Raw genomic sequence first — 15,157 nt, 5'->3', positions numbered from 1 at the left:
GAAAATCACTCCTGCTCTCTCTACTGAAACATCCCTTCGTCCCTCCCTCCTTGTGAACTCATATTGGTCCTCCAATACCCAGGTTAAATGTCATCTCAACTGTGAAATCTGACTGTCTCTTCTGGCTCCCACATTCCCTTCTCAGACCCAGCACTAAGCCCCTTGGTTTGGGGCTTCTGGCTTCTAGAACTGTGAAAGAATAACTTTCTGTCGTTTTCAGCTACCCAGTTTGTAGTAATTTGATACATCAGCTTTAGGAAACTAATATAGCTTGGAAACAGACAAATGTCTTCTATGAAATTCCAGCAGATGGTGGAACCTGATGCGATTTGGGATTTCTCAATTACTACCTTCTCAACAAACACCTGACTGCATGAACAGGAGACAGTGTGACATATATTAGCCATCTCTGGGATCAGATCCAAAGTGTCTTCAGGCAACATTACCATACATTCTATAGTTGTTAAAAAGGATATAAAACAATATGAACATTCCCCCAAAATACCCTTGAAAGATAGCATGCTTATCTTATTAAATATTTTTAGTGCAATTATTATATGCCAGGTCCCGCAGTGGACACTATGCCTACAATGGCTTATTTACTCCTCAAAGTAACCTTGTTGCTGCTGCTAAGTCGCTTCAGTCATGTCTGACTCTGTGCGACCCTACAGACGGCAGCCCACGAGGCTCCCCCGTCCTTGGGATTCTCCAGGCAAGAACACTGGAGTGGGTTGCCATTTCCTTCTTCAATGCATGAAAGTGAAAACTGAAAGTGAAGTTGCTCAGTCGTGTCCAACTCTTAGCAACCTCATGGACTACAGCCCACCAGGCCCTCCGTCCATGGGGTTTTCCAGGCAAGAGTACTGGAGTGGGGTGCCACTGCCTTCTCCGAAGCAAACTTGTTACTATTTTACAAATGGGAAAACTAAAGTTGAGAAAGGGAACTAACTGGCTTACCTAGGAACATAGAGCTGGAAGAGCTAGGATTCTAAGTTTCTGATTCCTGTTGTGTCTGAGCCTAAAATACTCTGTTCTTTCTGCTGTATCAGTCAGGATGTTGGAGAAATTCGCAAAGGAGGTAAAAGATCATTATTCTGAAGAATGACTCGATATTTATTATAGAAGCAATTCTATGCTATGCTATGCTAAGTCACTTCAGTCGTGTCTGACTCTGTGCGACCCCATAGACAGCAGCCCACCAGGCTCCCCTGTCCCTGGGATTCTCCAGGCAAGAACACTGGAGTGGGTTGCCATTTCCTTCTCCAATGCATGAAAGTGAAAAGTGAAAGTGAAGTTGCCTAGTCGTGTCTGACTCTCAGCGACCCCATGGACTGCAGCCTACCAGGCTCCTCGGTCCATGGGATTTTCCAGGCAAGAGTACTGGAGTGGGGTGCCATTGCCTTCTCCGAGCAATTCTATAGATGTTATCATTATAATCCAAGGAGGTCTTCACGGAAGAGGTTTCATTTAAATTGTGCCTTCGCTTCAAAAACCCATGTCCTGATTCTCTGCTAAGTACTGGGAATCCAGAAATGAATCAGAGAAGGTTCTTTTGCTTGAGAAATTAACAGTGTGTGTTTGCGGGAAGGGTATGTGTGACTGTCCAAATGTGTTACACACATTAAAATACAATTGAATGCAACAGAATAATCAGGAATGTGGTAGAGGCAAGTTTTCTAACGCAGGGTCCCAGAGTGAGTCTGAGAAGCCTTTTGGGATCCCAACACAAGATGAAATTTGATAGCTAAGTAAGCATTAGTCAGGAGGAGCAAAGAACATAGCAAAGGCTTTCCAGGGAAAGCATAAACAACCCACTCACATAAGTGAAACAGCATCCTGGGTGCCTGCCTCAACCTACCAGATAGTGGAGTATGCGGAGGGGCGGGGACTTATGGGTAGGAATTGGTCGTGGGTGGAGCTGGCGGCATTGCCCGACAAGTTTCTGGTCTCAGGGCATCCTGCGTGGTGGCTTTCTGCCGAACCATAAAGTATTCCTTTTCAATCCTCACACGTTGGCGGAAGCCCCTAAAGACTGTTCAGGGAATCTTCAACTACAGACACAGAGACCATCGCGCCCCTGCTGGCGCCAAATGGGTCCCCGCCCTCCTAGGGAGGCCGGTTACCATGGCAACTAGGTTAGGGCGGAAGTGGCTCCCAAAACTGACTCTCACTAATCAGGTGACTCTCCTGCCTCCTGCACGTGACACCGGAGCCCAGGCGCCGGTCTACCTAGTCGGACTCCGCCCCTCTATTCCTTTACTGACAACTGACGGCGACCTCGAGCAATGGTCCTTGCGGCTCCTCCAGGAGCCCCCGCCCTGTGGTAGTGAGAGAACCAATTAGACTGGGGAAAAAAGAAGCAACGCCCTAGGTTTCACCCCGGTTTGACAGACGCAATTTAGGCCATCCCTGGGTCCCTCCGCCCCCTGTCTATTTCTGCTGGCGACGGACAAATCTTCTGCCCAATAGCGCGTCCTCTTTTTGTCGTTTGGTCCCGCCCCCATGGAAGCTGAACCAATAGGCAATCCAGGTCTCAGCGGGTGGTGGGGGTTGCACTGCAGTAATATGGCTCTTCCTTAGCCAGCGGCGGCGGCTGGAGGTGGGGTAGAACGGTCCTGCCTCTAGGTTGGTTGGTTTTTGGACTGCAGGGTCTCGGCGGGTCGTGACTCGGCGGTTGTGGCGGATGCCGGAGGAGCGTCTGTCCCGCCGCTTGGCGGCCCCTGGGTCAAGATGAACGCTTCAGCGTCGGTCGGGGGCCCACTCCCCCCGCCGCCCACGGGCCCGGCCGCCGCGCTGCCTCCAGGTTCTGCCGCGCGGGCCCTGCATGTGGAGCTGCCGTCTCAGCAGGTAACCCCGCGGGCTCGCGGCGCTCTGTAGGGGTCGGGAGGAGGCCCGTGAGGGATCTCCGTGGGCCGCGGGCTGACCCAGTGCCAGCCGGGAGACGGGGAGAATTGGCCGGGGAGAACTCCGAGGACTGAGGAGGGCTGTCCGGAGGTCTTGGGAGGGGAGGGATCCAGGGATGGCCGAATCTCTGGGGGATCTTTAAGTCCCAGGAGACATCCCGTTACAGGAGATGGGTTGGGAAGAGACGGGAAGGGACCCACTGAAACTCCCCGGGCCCCGCCTCTCCCCCCGTAGGGAGCTGGGGATTCCCTGGCGCAGACCCTCCGCTTTATCCCTCTTGGGAAGGGACCCGGGGAAGCCCTGGTATCCCAGGAGAGATGGGCAAAGCGCTTTTTCATTTTTAACTCATTTACTTGCTGACAAACTGATTGGTGCTCTCTGCTGCGGGAGAAATGAGGTTTCCCGCATTTGTTTTTAATCTCTCCTTATTATGAAGTACTCCTATAAATTTCTCAAGAAAAATCCTTTGGGATTTCGGGTTTCCTTCCTATTCTCCGACCCCCAAAGAAGGCACTTTAGCAATTTGAAGGGTGCTGCTACGTTCCTTCAAAAGAGTAACTGTGGAAGAAAGAACATTTAACGTACAGTACACATTCACGCCTTCCCTATCCTTTACCAAGGCGTGCAGAGCTTCTTGGATCCAATTTGGATCCGCTCTGTAAGCAGATAATAAAGAGAGAACACCGAGTTTGGGGACCTGACAAAACTCTTTGTATCACAGACTTATCTGTAGAGTACTTCTTTCCCCTGCCTTCTTGCTATCCCCCAGGAAGAGACTTTGCAGGAAGTTTGGCATTTAAGAGACTGAACGAAAGTACCTTTCATTTTCCCCAATCCACAAAGAGGACCTAAGAAAAATAGCCAGTTGTTAAGAGTCTACCGTGTTGGGTTTGTGCCAAGTGCTCAGCTGGCAGGGAGTTGATTCAACCTCCCAACTCTGGGAGGTGGCTATTTTTTATTAGTTCCATTTTGTAATTCTGGAGACAGAGGCTTAAATATGTAAAATCGCCTGCCCAAAGCTTTGCAATTAGTAATTGGTGAGGCCGGGTTTCAGAATCCAGCCTCAGACTGTAGTCCCTGCACGTGGTGGTTGTGCTGCAGACTTGAACAATCTTTTCTCCACTGTTTTCACGTGGAACAGAGTACTTTCCTCCACACCCCTCCTCCAACTTCCCATCACTGTCTTAGGAAAGAGTCAGACAGAAGAGAACAGAGGTTGGGGGCAGAGGGTGGACGGGAGATGGGCTGGATTTGAATACAGGAAAGTGTGGGTATGTGGAGGCTGCTAAAGGGCAAGAAAGGTGGAGATCCGAGCTACAGCGGTGGCCATGGAGCTGAGTTGTTTGCAGAAGCAAGGGCTTTTAGTGCGGTGGGAGAGAGGATTTAAGATACTGGGAGAGCATGGACCCTGGTTTTGTGGTGCTGTTGGGAAGGAAGTTTGTGGAGAATATGAATTTGAGGGTAGTGAAGTTTGGATTGTATTTACAAGGTTTCTAGGGGAGAGGGAGACTAGCCTCTGGAATGAGCATTAATGTGAATTTGTGTGTGTTTTGTGTGTATGTGTGTGTGTTGGTGGATTGTGAGAGTGGATACTGGGAGAGGCAGTGATGGGTGCAGAAATCCTGAAGGAGGAGCCAAGAGAGGTTTAGTTTGGGAGAGCTTTGGGAAACTGTGGGATTAGGAAAGAGAAAGCGTCATTTGTTTCATAGAGCCTGTTCTCTGATAACAGTTCCCAGTTTAACGTTGGGGGAAATAATCCAAACAAACTGCCCATGGAATAAATCCAACTGCATTTGTAAGCATTTGTCCAGTTTTGGGGTTTGTGCCAAGGGATATATAGTGGCTTAAGTGTATGGCTGAATGCTGTATGATCACTGAGTATGCTATTTACAGCTTTCTGGGGGTGTCATCCTTCTTGAATTCTTGGAAGGCAGCCTGTACAGCAAAAGCACTTTTACTTTTGCTCTTGACATTAATTTTGCTTTCTGAGTCAAAATGCTCAAGATTTTAGGATATAAATATATAACATTTAAAAAAGTAAACATTTTTGTTAAAGTGTTATCGGTATACAGTCAAGTGTACCAGTTATTAGTACACAGCATGATGAATTGTCACAAAACAAACAAAGTTATGTAAGTGCTACCCAGATTAAGAAATACAAAATTATTACCATCCCAGAAGTCCTCCTCACGTCCTCTCTCGTGTCTGCCTTTCTCTCCAAAGGAACTACTGTTCTGATGTATAAGAGAAAAGTTTTTGCCTATTCTTGAAACTGTGTATAAATGGAATCACACAAAAAGGTATTATTCTTTTGCCCAATATTGTTTGTGAGAGTCAGAGAATGTGTGTATATGTAAAAACATTTTTTAGTATTATTAATAATAATACTATGGCTTTTGCAGAATTTCAAAACTTTAGATAAATTGGAAATCCAGTTAACTTTCTTTTAAATAACACTTTGAAAATTGTGTCATTTTAATAGATTACATGCTATTTGATAAGATGTCAGTATCTTTAAACATAAAAAAGATCCTGTTGATTTAAGATTTTCACGATAAAATTGATTATTTCCAAGCACACATTCAGTGGTTTCTTCCCACTATCCCCAGCCTATTTCTAAGGCAGAGTTTTTCAACCTCAGTACTGTTGACATTTGGGTTGGTTGGTGGGTCTATAAAGTATTTTGTCACCTCCGTGGCCTCTACCCGCAATATACCAGCAGGACCATCTCAGGCCTGACAATCAAAAATTGTCTTTAGATGTTGTCAAATGTCTCATAGGGAGAAAAATTACTTCTGGTTGAAAACTACAGTTCTAGGATATATTTTTGTTTTAGGATAGAGAATATCCCAGGCTTCCCTTGTGGCTCAGCTGGTAAAGAATCCACCTGCAATGCGGGAGACCTGGGTTTGATCCCTGGGTTGGGAAGATCCCCTGGAGAAGGGAAAGGCTACCCACTCCAGCATTCTGGCCTAGAGAATTCCATGGACTGTATAGTGCATGTGATCCCTGATGCTGGGAATGATTGAAGGCAGGAGGAGAAAGGGACAGCAGAGGATGAGATGGTTGGATGGCATCACCGATTCAATCAATGGTCATGAGTTTGAGTAAACTCCATGAGTTGGTGATGGACAGGGAGGCCTGGCATGCTGCAGTCCGTGGGGTCACAAAGAATCGGACACAACTGAGCAACTGAACTGAGAGTGTATCCCTTCTATTACTTACTGATTTATCTCATCTCAGTCTTCCTTAAGTACCATTGATTGTAGTGGCTGTATTGTTTAAAATATTAGTTTACTGTATATTAGTTCCCAAAGTATTGGACTCCCTGTACCCCCAATCTGCCTCCAGAAAAAAGACTTGTTTTGTTTTGGCTCAAAGAAAGCCCACAAAACTATAAGACCTAACTAATAATTTTTACTTTGATCCACTTTTCTTTAAAAAAAAAAAAAAAAAAATTAACTCTGCAGAAATCCTGAACCTTTATATGTATGAGTACTAACTGCAGTAGTGCATAATAGCTACTTAATTGTGTCAGATGGGACTGCTACTTAATTTTTCTTCTTTTGCTTCTTTATGATCTTACTTTACCTGTATTTAAGCATGAACTAGTCATGCATTTTGAAGACTTGTTTTTTCTTTTTAATTTTTGGTTGAGGTTTGTAATTTTCTAGTGAATATAAGCTCATCTGAAGAATAAATTCCTTCATACCTTAAGTTTAGGCATTTTGAAATAAAAATTTGTGTTTTGTTATAGAGGTATTTATAATGTCCTTGAAAGTTTGAGAGCGTTTCTTTCCTCCCCAAAGGCTTCCTCCTTTGGGTATAACCTAACTACATTCCTCAGATACTTAGAGCTGGGGAGGCTCTTTAGTGATTGTTTAGGGCTTCCCTGGTGGCTCAGATGGTAAAGAATCCGCCTGCAATGCAGAAGACCTGGGTTCGATCCCTGAGTTGGGATGATCCCCTGGGGGATCCCCTGAGGGAGGGCAGGGCAGCCCACTCCAGTATTCTTGCCTGGAGAATCCCACGGACAGAAGAACCTGGTGGGCTGCAGTCCATGGGGTCACAAAGAGTTGGACACAACTGAGCGACTAAGCACATACATGTACATAGTAGTGACCACATACATAAACATTTTGCATATAGATATAGTCTTAACCTAGTTTAATCCCTTCCATTAAAATAACTTTACAATTCATTATTACTTTTCTTAGTTGTCGTGGTCAGTATACCTTCATCTACCACATTTTTGTATAATAATGTTTAGTTATGTTTGTTTAGGGCCTTCCCAGGTGGCTCAGTCGGAGAAGGCAATGGCACCCCACTCCAGAACTCTTGCCTAGAAAATCCCATGGACGTAGGAGCCTGGTAGGCTGCAGTCCTTGGGGTCGCTAAGAGTCAGACACGACTGAGCGACTTCACTTTCACTCTTCACTTTCATGCATTGGAGAAGGAAATGGCAACCCACTCCAATGTTCTTGCCTTGAGAATCCCAGGGACGGGGGAGCCTGGTGGGCTGCCGTCTATGGGGTCACACAGAGTTGGACACGACTGAAGCGACTTAGCAGCAGCAGCAGCAGGTGGCTCAGTGGTAAAGAATCAGCCTTATAATGCAGGAGATGAGGTTTCGATCCCTGGGTCAGGAAGATCCCCTGGAGAAGGAAATGGCAACTCACTCCAGTCTTCTTGCCTGGAAAATCCTATGGACAAAGGAGCCTGGCAGATTAGAGTCCTTGGGATCTCAAAGAGTGGACTGAGCCACTAAGTGACTGGTGATGTTTGTTTAACCCCCATTAATAGATTTTTGATCTGTTTCCAGTTATTCTGTGTTACATTGTTGCAGTGAGTATCCATATACAGGTATCTTGGAAATCAGTTGAAGAATATGTATACACACACTTACACATATAAATATGCACATATATACCACTCATACAATACATACACACGTTTTTGTTATTTAGATTTGTGTTTCTTTAATTATTGATGTTTTAGTAGCTTCATTTATTGTATGCAAACACTACGCAAAGTTTTGTTGTTGTTCCCTGCTGAGTCATGTCCAGTTCTTTGTGACCCTGTGGACTGCATCATGCAAGGCTTCTGTGTCCTTCACTTTCTCCCGGACTTTGCTCAGACTCCTGTCTATTGAGTCAGTGATGCCATCCAACCATCTCATCCTCTGTTGCCCCCCTTCTCCGCCTGCCCTCAAAAAAGATTGAGGACAGGAGGAGAAGGGGACAATGAACTCATTTATCCTTAGACAACCCTATGAGTTTCCATGTTTTTTAAAAAAATTTTTACGTATTTATTTCTGGCTGTGCTGAGTCTTCATTGCTGCACCCAGGCCTTCTCTAGTTGCAGCAAGTGTGGGCTGCTCTCTAGTTGCAGTGCACAGACTTCTCATTGTGGTGGCTTCTGTCTTGTGGAGCATGGGCTCTAGGTTCACAGGCTTCTTTGCGGCGCATGGGCTCAGTAGTTGTGGTGCACGGGCTTAGTTGCTCTGAGGCGTGTGAAATCATCCTGGACCAGGTATCCGATCTGTGTCTCCTGCATTGGCAGGGGGATTCTTAACAACTGATCAACCAGGGGAGTCTGAGTTTCAATATTTTTGAATAGATCTGTGTAGCATTTTCTTTTGCTACTTGCTTGTTTATGTCCCTGGCATTAATTTTTCTGATTACTTACTTGTGTTCTTTCATTCATTTGAAGAGCATTTTTTGGAAGGAAGTGGGGTATATTAGTGCTGTTATATATTATTATTAATGCTATTATATATCAGTGCTTCCTTGAATTTTTAAAAATAGATTTTCTTTTTTAGAACAATTTTAGATTTAGGGACAAATTGAGGATAGTACAGAAGGTTTCATACTGTATACCCATTTTCCTCTATTCTTAACATCTTTCATTAATATGATACATTTGTTACAATTGAAGAACCAGTATCGATATGTTATTATTAACTAAGGCCTTTATTTTATCAAATTTCTGTCATTTAAAAAATTGTATTGGGATTTCCCTGGCTGAAGGTACTTCTCTGGCAGTCCGTTGGTTATGACTTTGCCTTCCAAAGCAGGGTTCCATTCCTGGTTGCGGAGCTAAGACCCAACGTGACTCGAGACCAAGAAACCAAAATACATAACAAAGCAGTGTTGTAACAAATTCAATAAAAGCCTTTACAAATGGTCCACATCAGGACATAGTGGGGGAAGGAGAGGATGGGACGAAATGAGAGAGTAGCACGGAACCATATACATTACCATATGCAAAATTAGATAGCCAGTGGAAATTGGCTGTATGACACAGGGAGCTCAAAGCTGGTGCCCTGTGACGACAGCCTAGAGGGGTAAGATGCGGGGAAGGTGGGAGGGAGGCACAAGAGGGAGGGGACACATGTATACCTATGACTGGTTCATGTGGGTATATGGCAGAAACCCACACAATATTGTAAAGCAATTATCCTCCAATTAAAAATAAATAAAATTTATAATAAGAAAGTGGTCCACATAAAAATGATCCCAAAAGGAAATTGTTGTAAGATATACATGATTTTTCTGTTGTAATCATTTTTAAGTGTAATCCAGTGGCATTAAGTACATCCTCAATGTTGTGCAAACATCACTACTATCCATTTCTGGAATTTTTCATCATCTCAGACAGAAACTGTACTCTTTAAACAACTCCCCATTCTTCCTTCCCCCAGCTCCTGGTAAGCTCTGTTCCACTTTCTGTCTCTATGAATTTGCTTATTCTACGTTCTTCATATAAGGGAATTATACAATATTTGCTTTTTTATTTCATTCAGCATAATGTTTTCAACATTCATCCATGTTGTAGCATGTGACAGAATTAGGCTGACTAGTGTTCCTTTGTGTTTAAATACTACATTTTGTTTACCCATTCATCTGTTGATGGATCTTTAGTGTTTACCTAATCTGTGGAAAATTCTGAAAGAGATGGGAATACCAGATCATCTGACCTGCCTCTTGAGAAACCTATATGCAGGTCAGGAAGCAACAGTTAGAACTGGACATGGAACAACAGACTGGTTCCAAATAGGAAAAGGAGTACGTCAAGGCTGTATATTGTCACCCTGCTTATTTAACTTATATGCAGAGTACATCATGAGAAACGCTGGGCTGGAAGAAGCACAGGCTGGAATCAAGATTGCTGGGAGAAATATCAATAACCTCAGATATGCAGATGACACCACCCTTATGGCAGAAAGTGAAGAGGAACTCAAAAGCCTCTTGATGAAAGTGAAAGAGGAGAGTGAAAAAGTTGGCTTAAAGCTCAACATTCAGAAGACAAAGATCATGGCATCCGGTCTTATCACTTCCTGGGAAATAGATGGGGAAACAGTGGAAACAGTGTCAGACTTTATTTTTCGGGGCTCCAAATCACTGCAGATGGTGACTGCAGCCATGAAATTAAAAGACGCTTACTCCTTGGAAGGAAAGTTATGACCAACCTCAGACAGCATATTAAAAAACATTACTTTGCCAACAAAGGTCCATCTAGTCAAGGCTATGGTTTTTCCTGTGGTCATGTATGGATGTGAGAGTTGGACTGTGAAGAAAGCTGAGCGCCAAAGAATTGATGCTTTTGAACTGTGGTGTTGGAGAAGACTCTTGAGAGTCCCTTGGACTGCAAGGAGATCCAACCAGTCCATTCTGAAGGAGATCAGCCCTGGGATTTCTTTGGAAGGAATGATGCTAAAGCTGAAACTCCAGTACTTGGGTCACCTCATGTGAAGAGTTGACTCATTGGAAAAGACTCTGATGCTGGGAGGGACTGGGAGCAGGAGGAGAAGGGGACGACAGAGGATGAGATGGCTGGATGGGATCACTGACTCGATGGACGTGAGTTTGAGTGAACTCTGGGAGTTGGTGATGGACAGGGAGGCCTGGCGTGCTGCGATTCATGGGGTCGCAAAGAGTTGGACACGACTGAGCGACTGAACTGAACTGAACTGAATACACTTTTTCAAGATCTCGTCGTGCACACCACATTGTATTTAGTCTCCCCTTGGCTGTAACAGTTCCTCAGACTTCTTTTTGATGACCTTGATAGTTTTGAGTACTTCTGAGGTATTTTGTAGGATGCCTTTCTATGGGAATTTGGTGTTTTGTTTTTTTTTTTCCTCATGATTAGATTGGGGAGATAGCCTGGATAGGTAAAGTGCCATTTTCATCTTATTGTATCAAGTGTACATACTATTAACATGACTTATCCCTATTGATGTTAACCTTTGTCATCACCATTGAGGCTGTTTTTTGTCAGGTTTCTCCGCTGTGAGATTACTCTTTCCCACTGGTTCCTCCATGCTGTCCTCTTTGGGAGGAAGTCACTGTATCCAGTCCACACTTTAGGAGTGGGAATTGATGCTCCCCATCCTTGAGGGCAAAGTATCTACATAAATTATTTGGAATTCTTCTGCATGGGAGAGTCCTACCACTACCCACTTCCTTTTACAGATGAGGAAGCTGAAGTCTGGGTAGCTTTCTCAGAGTCACACAGGATGTCACCACAGGGACTTCAGGTTAGGTCTTTGATTCCCACTTACCATAGATACCTATTCTTTGCAGGGTTCTGGTTAAAAACAGAGGCTTGAAGTTATCTCAAGGTTTGAGATAATCATGCTTTTTATTTTATTTCCCACAGCATCTGTACATAGCACTGTGCTGATTACATAATAGGAGCTCAGTATACTTTTTATTTTAAAATGTTATTTGTATATGAATCATCCCTTTGAAGAATTTAACAGCCCTAAAGAAAGGAAGGAAATTGGATTGAAATACATACAAGAAAAAATGCTGGAAGCACAAGCTTTTGCTAAAAGCAAAAATGCTAGAAGCTGAATTTAGCTGTGTGTGACATATTTATTTTCCCTTGATGTTTCTGTTTGTTAGATATCTTTTGTCTGTCTGATTAATCATCTTCTTACTATGTGTTCAAAAGATCTGTTTCCTTTACAAGGCCACTGAAGGCAGAGAGAAAACTGTATCTTACTGGGAACATATGCCCTGTGCAATGTTATGTATTTTTATTCCTTCCACAAATATTTGTTGAGCTCCTTCCTCGTGACTCAGAAATAAGTATATAGTTGTGTTATATAGCTATATAAGAAAATGATGGCAATTTTTGAGCTGCTTTGCTTTTTGTAAACAAAACTGTGAGGAAGCTTCAGAAACAAAATACCAGCATCCCCAAATCATTATTTTTATATGATAAAATGCCATTAGGATTTTAAGGTTTTAATTTTTTTTTTTTTTTTTGAAAATGTTTAATTTTCCTTTGAAAAGAAAAGCTGTGTTCTTATTCAGTGTTAACTTTAAAATTTATCTACTGGGTCACAATTCTTAGCTTTGTGGCAGAAAATTCAGAAGTGAAACTGACTGGAAATAGAGCAAGAGCAGAATTGAAACTAGTAAGCTGGGCCTGAATGAGTAATAAAATTAAGAAAAAAATTAGGTTTTCATAGTTTCCAAATGTATATTTTTGATAATATGTGTATTTTCATCAGTAGACATATCACTACTGGAGGAAAAAGAAATACTTGTCATTTTTAATGTGCTCTAAGGAGTGCAGGTACAAACTAGGGGTGATTTAGAGAAACTAAAGACAGATCTATGTTAAGAGAGGGGTTGAAACAGTTTAGCCTTTATATCTTTAGGTTTAATGGCATCAGTAATGTCTCCGTGAAAGTTTTTTTAAATGTCTTGTATTTTAGGAGTTGGGTTCTTAGATTATATTTGTAGGGGAGCACATGGAGAAGGGAAACTTGACATTGGGATTTTTTTCAAAAACATATTTGTATTATACCTTTTTGGTTTAATATTACCTGACCTTGTTTTCTGGCTTCCCTGGTGGCTCAGCAGTAAAGAATCTGCCTGCAATGCAGGAGCTGTGGGTTTGATCCCTGATTGGGGAAGATCCTCTGGAGGAGGAAATGGCAACTCACGCCAGTGTTCTTGCCTGGGAAGTCCCATAGACGGGGGAGCCTGGCGGGCTATACATCCATGGGGACGGTTGGACACAATTTAGCATCTAAGCAACAACTACCTTGTTTTCCATCTTATTTTAAAATCAAAGCATGCATTTTGAATCGTAGAATTTTATAGATGCAAAATCTGAAGCCCTCAGAGGTGAACTATTCCCCTGGCCAGAGATTTGGTCCCTCCACTTGTTTCCATCCTAAAGGAGTCAGTAAAGAGTATTAATTTAACAACTATGATTTGAGTGCCCTGCTCTTCCTGTTAGTGGCAGAGACCTGACCAGATCCTGTAACTCCCATGAACAGTTTCACTCTGCTTGGCTTGGTGTTTTGAGAATTTGTTTCTTAAACTTGTCTCTGGGCTTTGACACATTATTCCTACAACTTTGGGAATTTTAGGCTAGAGGTAAAATGTGGGAAAGACTGTATTTTAAACTTACTTCGCTTCGCAGGCTGCGGTCTCAGGCTGCATCCTCTTGTCCCCTTTTGTAGTGTGTATTAGTGAAACTTTGGAATGTCCCTCTGTAATTTGAGTGATCACTCTTCCTGTTTGTCCCTTGGTACTTACCATGCTTATCCTTTTTTGAATATCTCACTTAAGAAGTCTTGATTCTTTACCTCTTCAAGTTTCTAAAACAGCAGTCATCTGTTAATCATGGGTTTTCTGTTGTCAGAAATTTTATTTGTGCCGACTGCCGTAGACGTCATTGACTAGTTATCAAAAACTGGAGTCAAGTGCATTTATTGGTTGAGAAGCTGAGAAAGCTGAGCATTAGAACCCAGTACTGATGAATCTGTTTGTTGATCCATTGGCTCTTTTCCCCACCATGGTTGTTACAATATCTTACCAGGTGCCCTCAGATGTTTTTGAAAATAATAGGGAAAACAAGGAAATTGAAGGTGGTGGCTACCTTTGGCTTTTTTCAGTAGCTTCCTGGGTAAGAAGAAAGAGAAGATAAAAATGAGTGAGAATGGAAATCAGACTTTTGTAGTATGTTTTTTTTCTGGAAAAACTTGGTCCTCTTTTAACATGATTGTATTTTTTTAACTAAGGGCTTTACTGGATTACAAGTAATTCATGTGTCCATGTTAGCCTATGTCAAAAGTAAATAGTTGCAAGTCCAGAAGTGGAAGAAATTAATTGAGTAATCTGTTTTTTCAACAGATATTTATAAAGTAGCTCCTTTGATTTATGTTAAATATGGGATTAGCAATTTATATGTCTTGTTTCCTTCAATCTAATTATGTCTTTCAGAGGATCTGAAATTTTACCTGTCATAATTCCAGTCTCTTTTTGTATAAGAGCTAATACAGGAAAACTAAACTTAAAAAAAAATACAACATGAAAATAATTTAGGAGTATGAAAAAGCTGTGTTTTAAAATTTTGCCCACCTTAACGAATAACGTCATTGAGAAAACTGGCAGGGCTTTCATCCACTAAAATGTTACTATCAGGGTATATATGAGAAGCAACAACATGAGGAAGACTGTCTAATTTTTCATTTTGAAAATAGATCACAAAGCAACCTAGGCAGGTAAGCTGTGGGGTGCTCATTTAAGGCCCAGGATATTTGACAGGACTGTACTCAGTATGGATTAGAGTTGGTCCCATCATGTATACGATGTAGGTATTTCAGGTTTGTTTTCATGAATGGAGTTTATCCTACATGGAAGGTATTTAAGTAATAAAATTGTCCTGTTAATAACAGTTGTCCTGGTGCTCTGGAGTGACTGGTTTACATGTAATATTCATGTATTTCTACTGGAAGAAATCAATCTAAGTATTCAATGGGGACACTAGAATTGCAGAATTTCTTAATTGTACATTAACTGCATTTTTTCACAAATTTGGATATTTTGAAACTACCTGAAAATTACTAAAAATTACTACTCACTATTCTTACCTTGTATTTTCAAGAAAAGGTTACTTTATCAATACCGTCTTTAATAAACTAGTAAAATATACAGTGTATTTTAGATACTATATCAAAAATAAATAAGTTGGTACTTAGAAGTAAAATAAAATCTATTACAAAATGGAAAATTTTAATTAGATGTTAAATCTCTGCTGTGTACCAAATACTGCATTAGACTCTGGTGTACTTCTTTCTCCAACTTCTCTTATTGTTGGAGTACCAGAATGTCTCTGAATATGATTTTACAAATTCTCAAAAGCACATAATTATTTCCTTAATATGGTATGATAGAAAGACTTGTAAGGCTGGTTCTGAGTATAACTAAGGTGTCTTTGGGAA

General features: G+C 42.1%; 1 protein-coding gene across 3 annotated transcripts in view; it reads left to right on the top strand.

The window, feature by feature from the left end:
• Positions 1-2,535: 2,535 nt before the first annotated feature.
• Positions 2,536-15,157, top strand: part of UVRAG (UV radiation resistance associated) — a 332,821-nt gene continuing 320,199 nt past the window's right edge. For 2 of the 3 annotated variants that reach the window (XM_070383686.1, XM_005902497.2), the window contains exon 1: positions 2,537-2,847. In XM_070383686.1, the coding sequence (XP_070239787.1) occupies positions 2,825-2,847 (23 nt within the window). In that variant the 5' untranslated portion in view covers positions 2,537-2,824. Of the gene's footprint in view, positions 2,848-15,157 lie in introns of all 3 variants that reach the window. The other variant, XM_070383688.1, reaches the window with a different exon arrangement.

The sequence above is a fragment of the Bos mutus genome, chromosome 15 (genome assembly GCF_027580195.1).
Source record: "Bos mutus isolate GX-2022 chromosome 15, NWIPB_WYAK_1.1, whole genome shotgun sequence".
Lineage (NCBI taxonomy): Eukaryota > Metazoa > Chordata > Mammalia > Artiodactyla > Bovidae > Bos > Bos mutus.
This window is presented reverse-complemented; position numbering and strand designations above follow the sequence as displayed.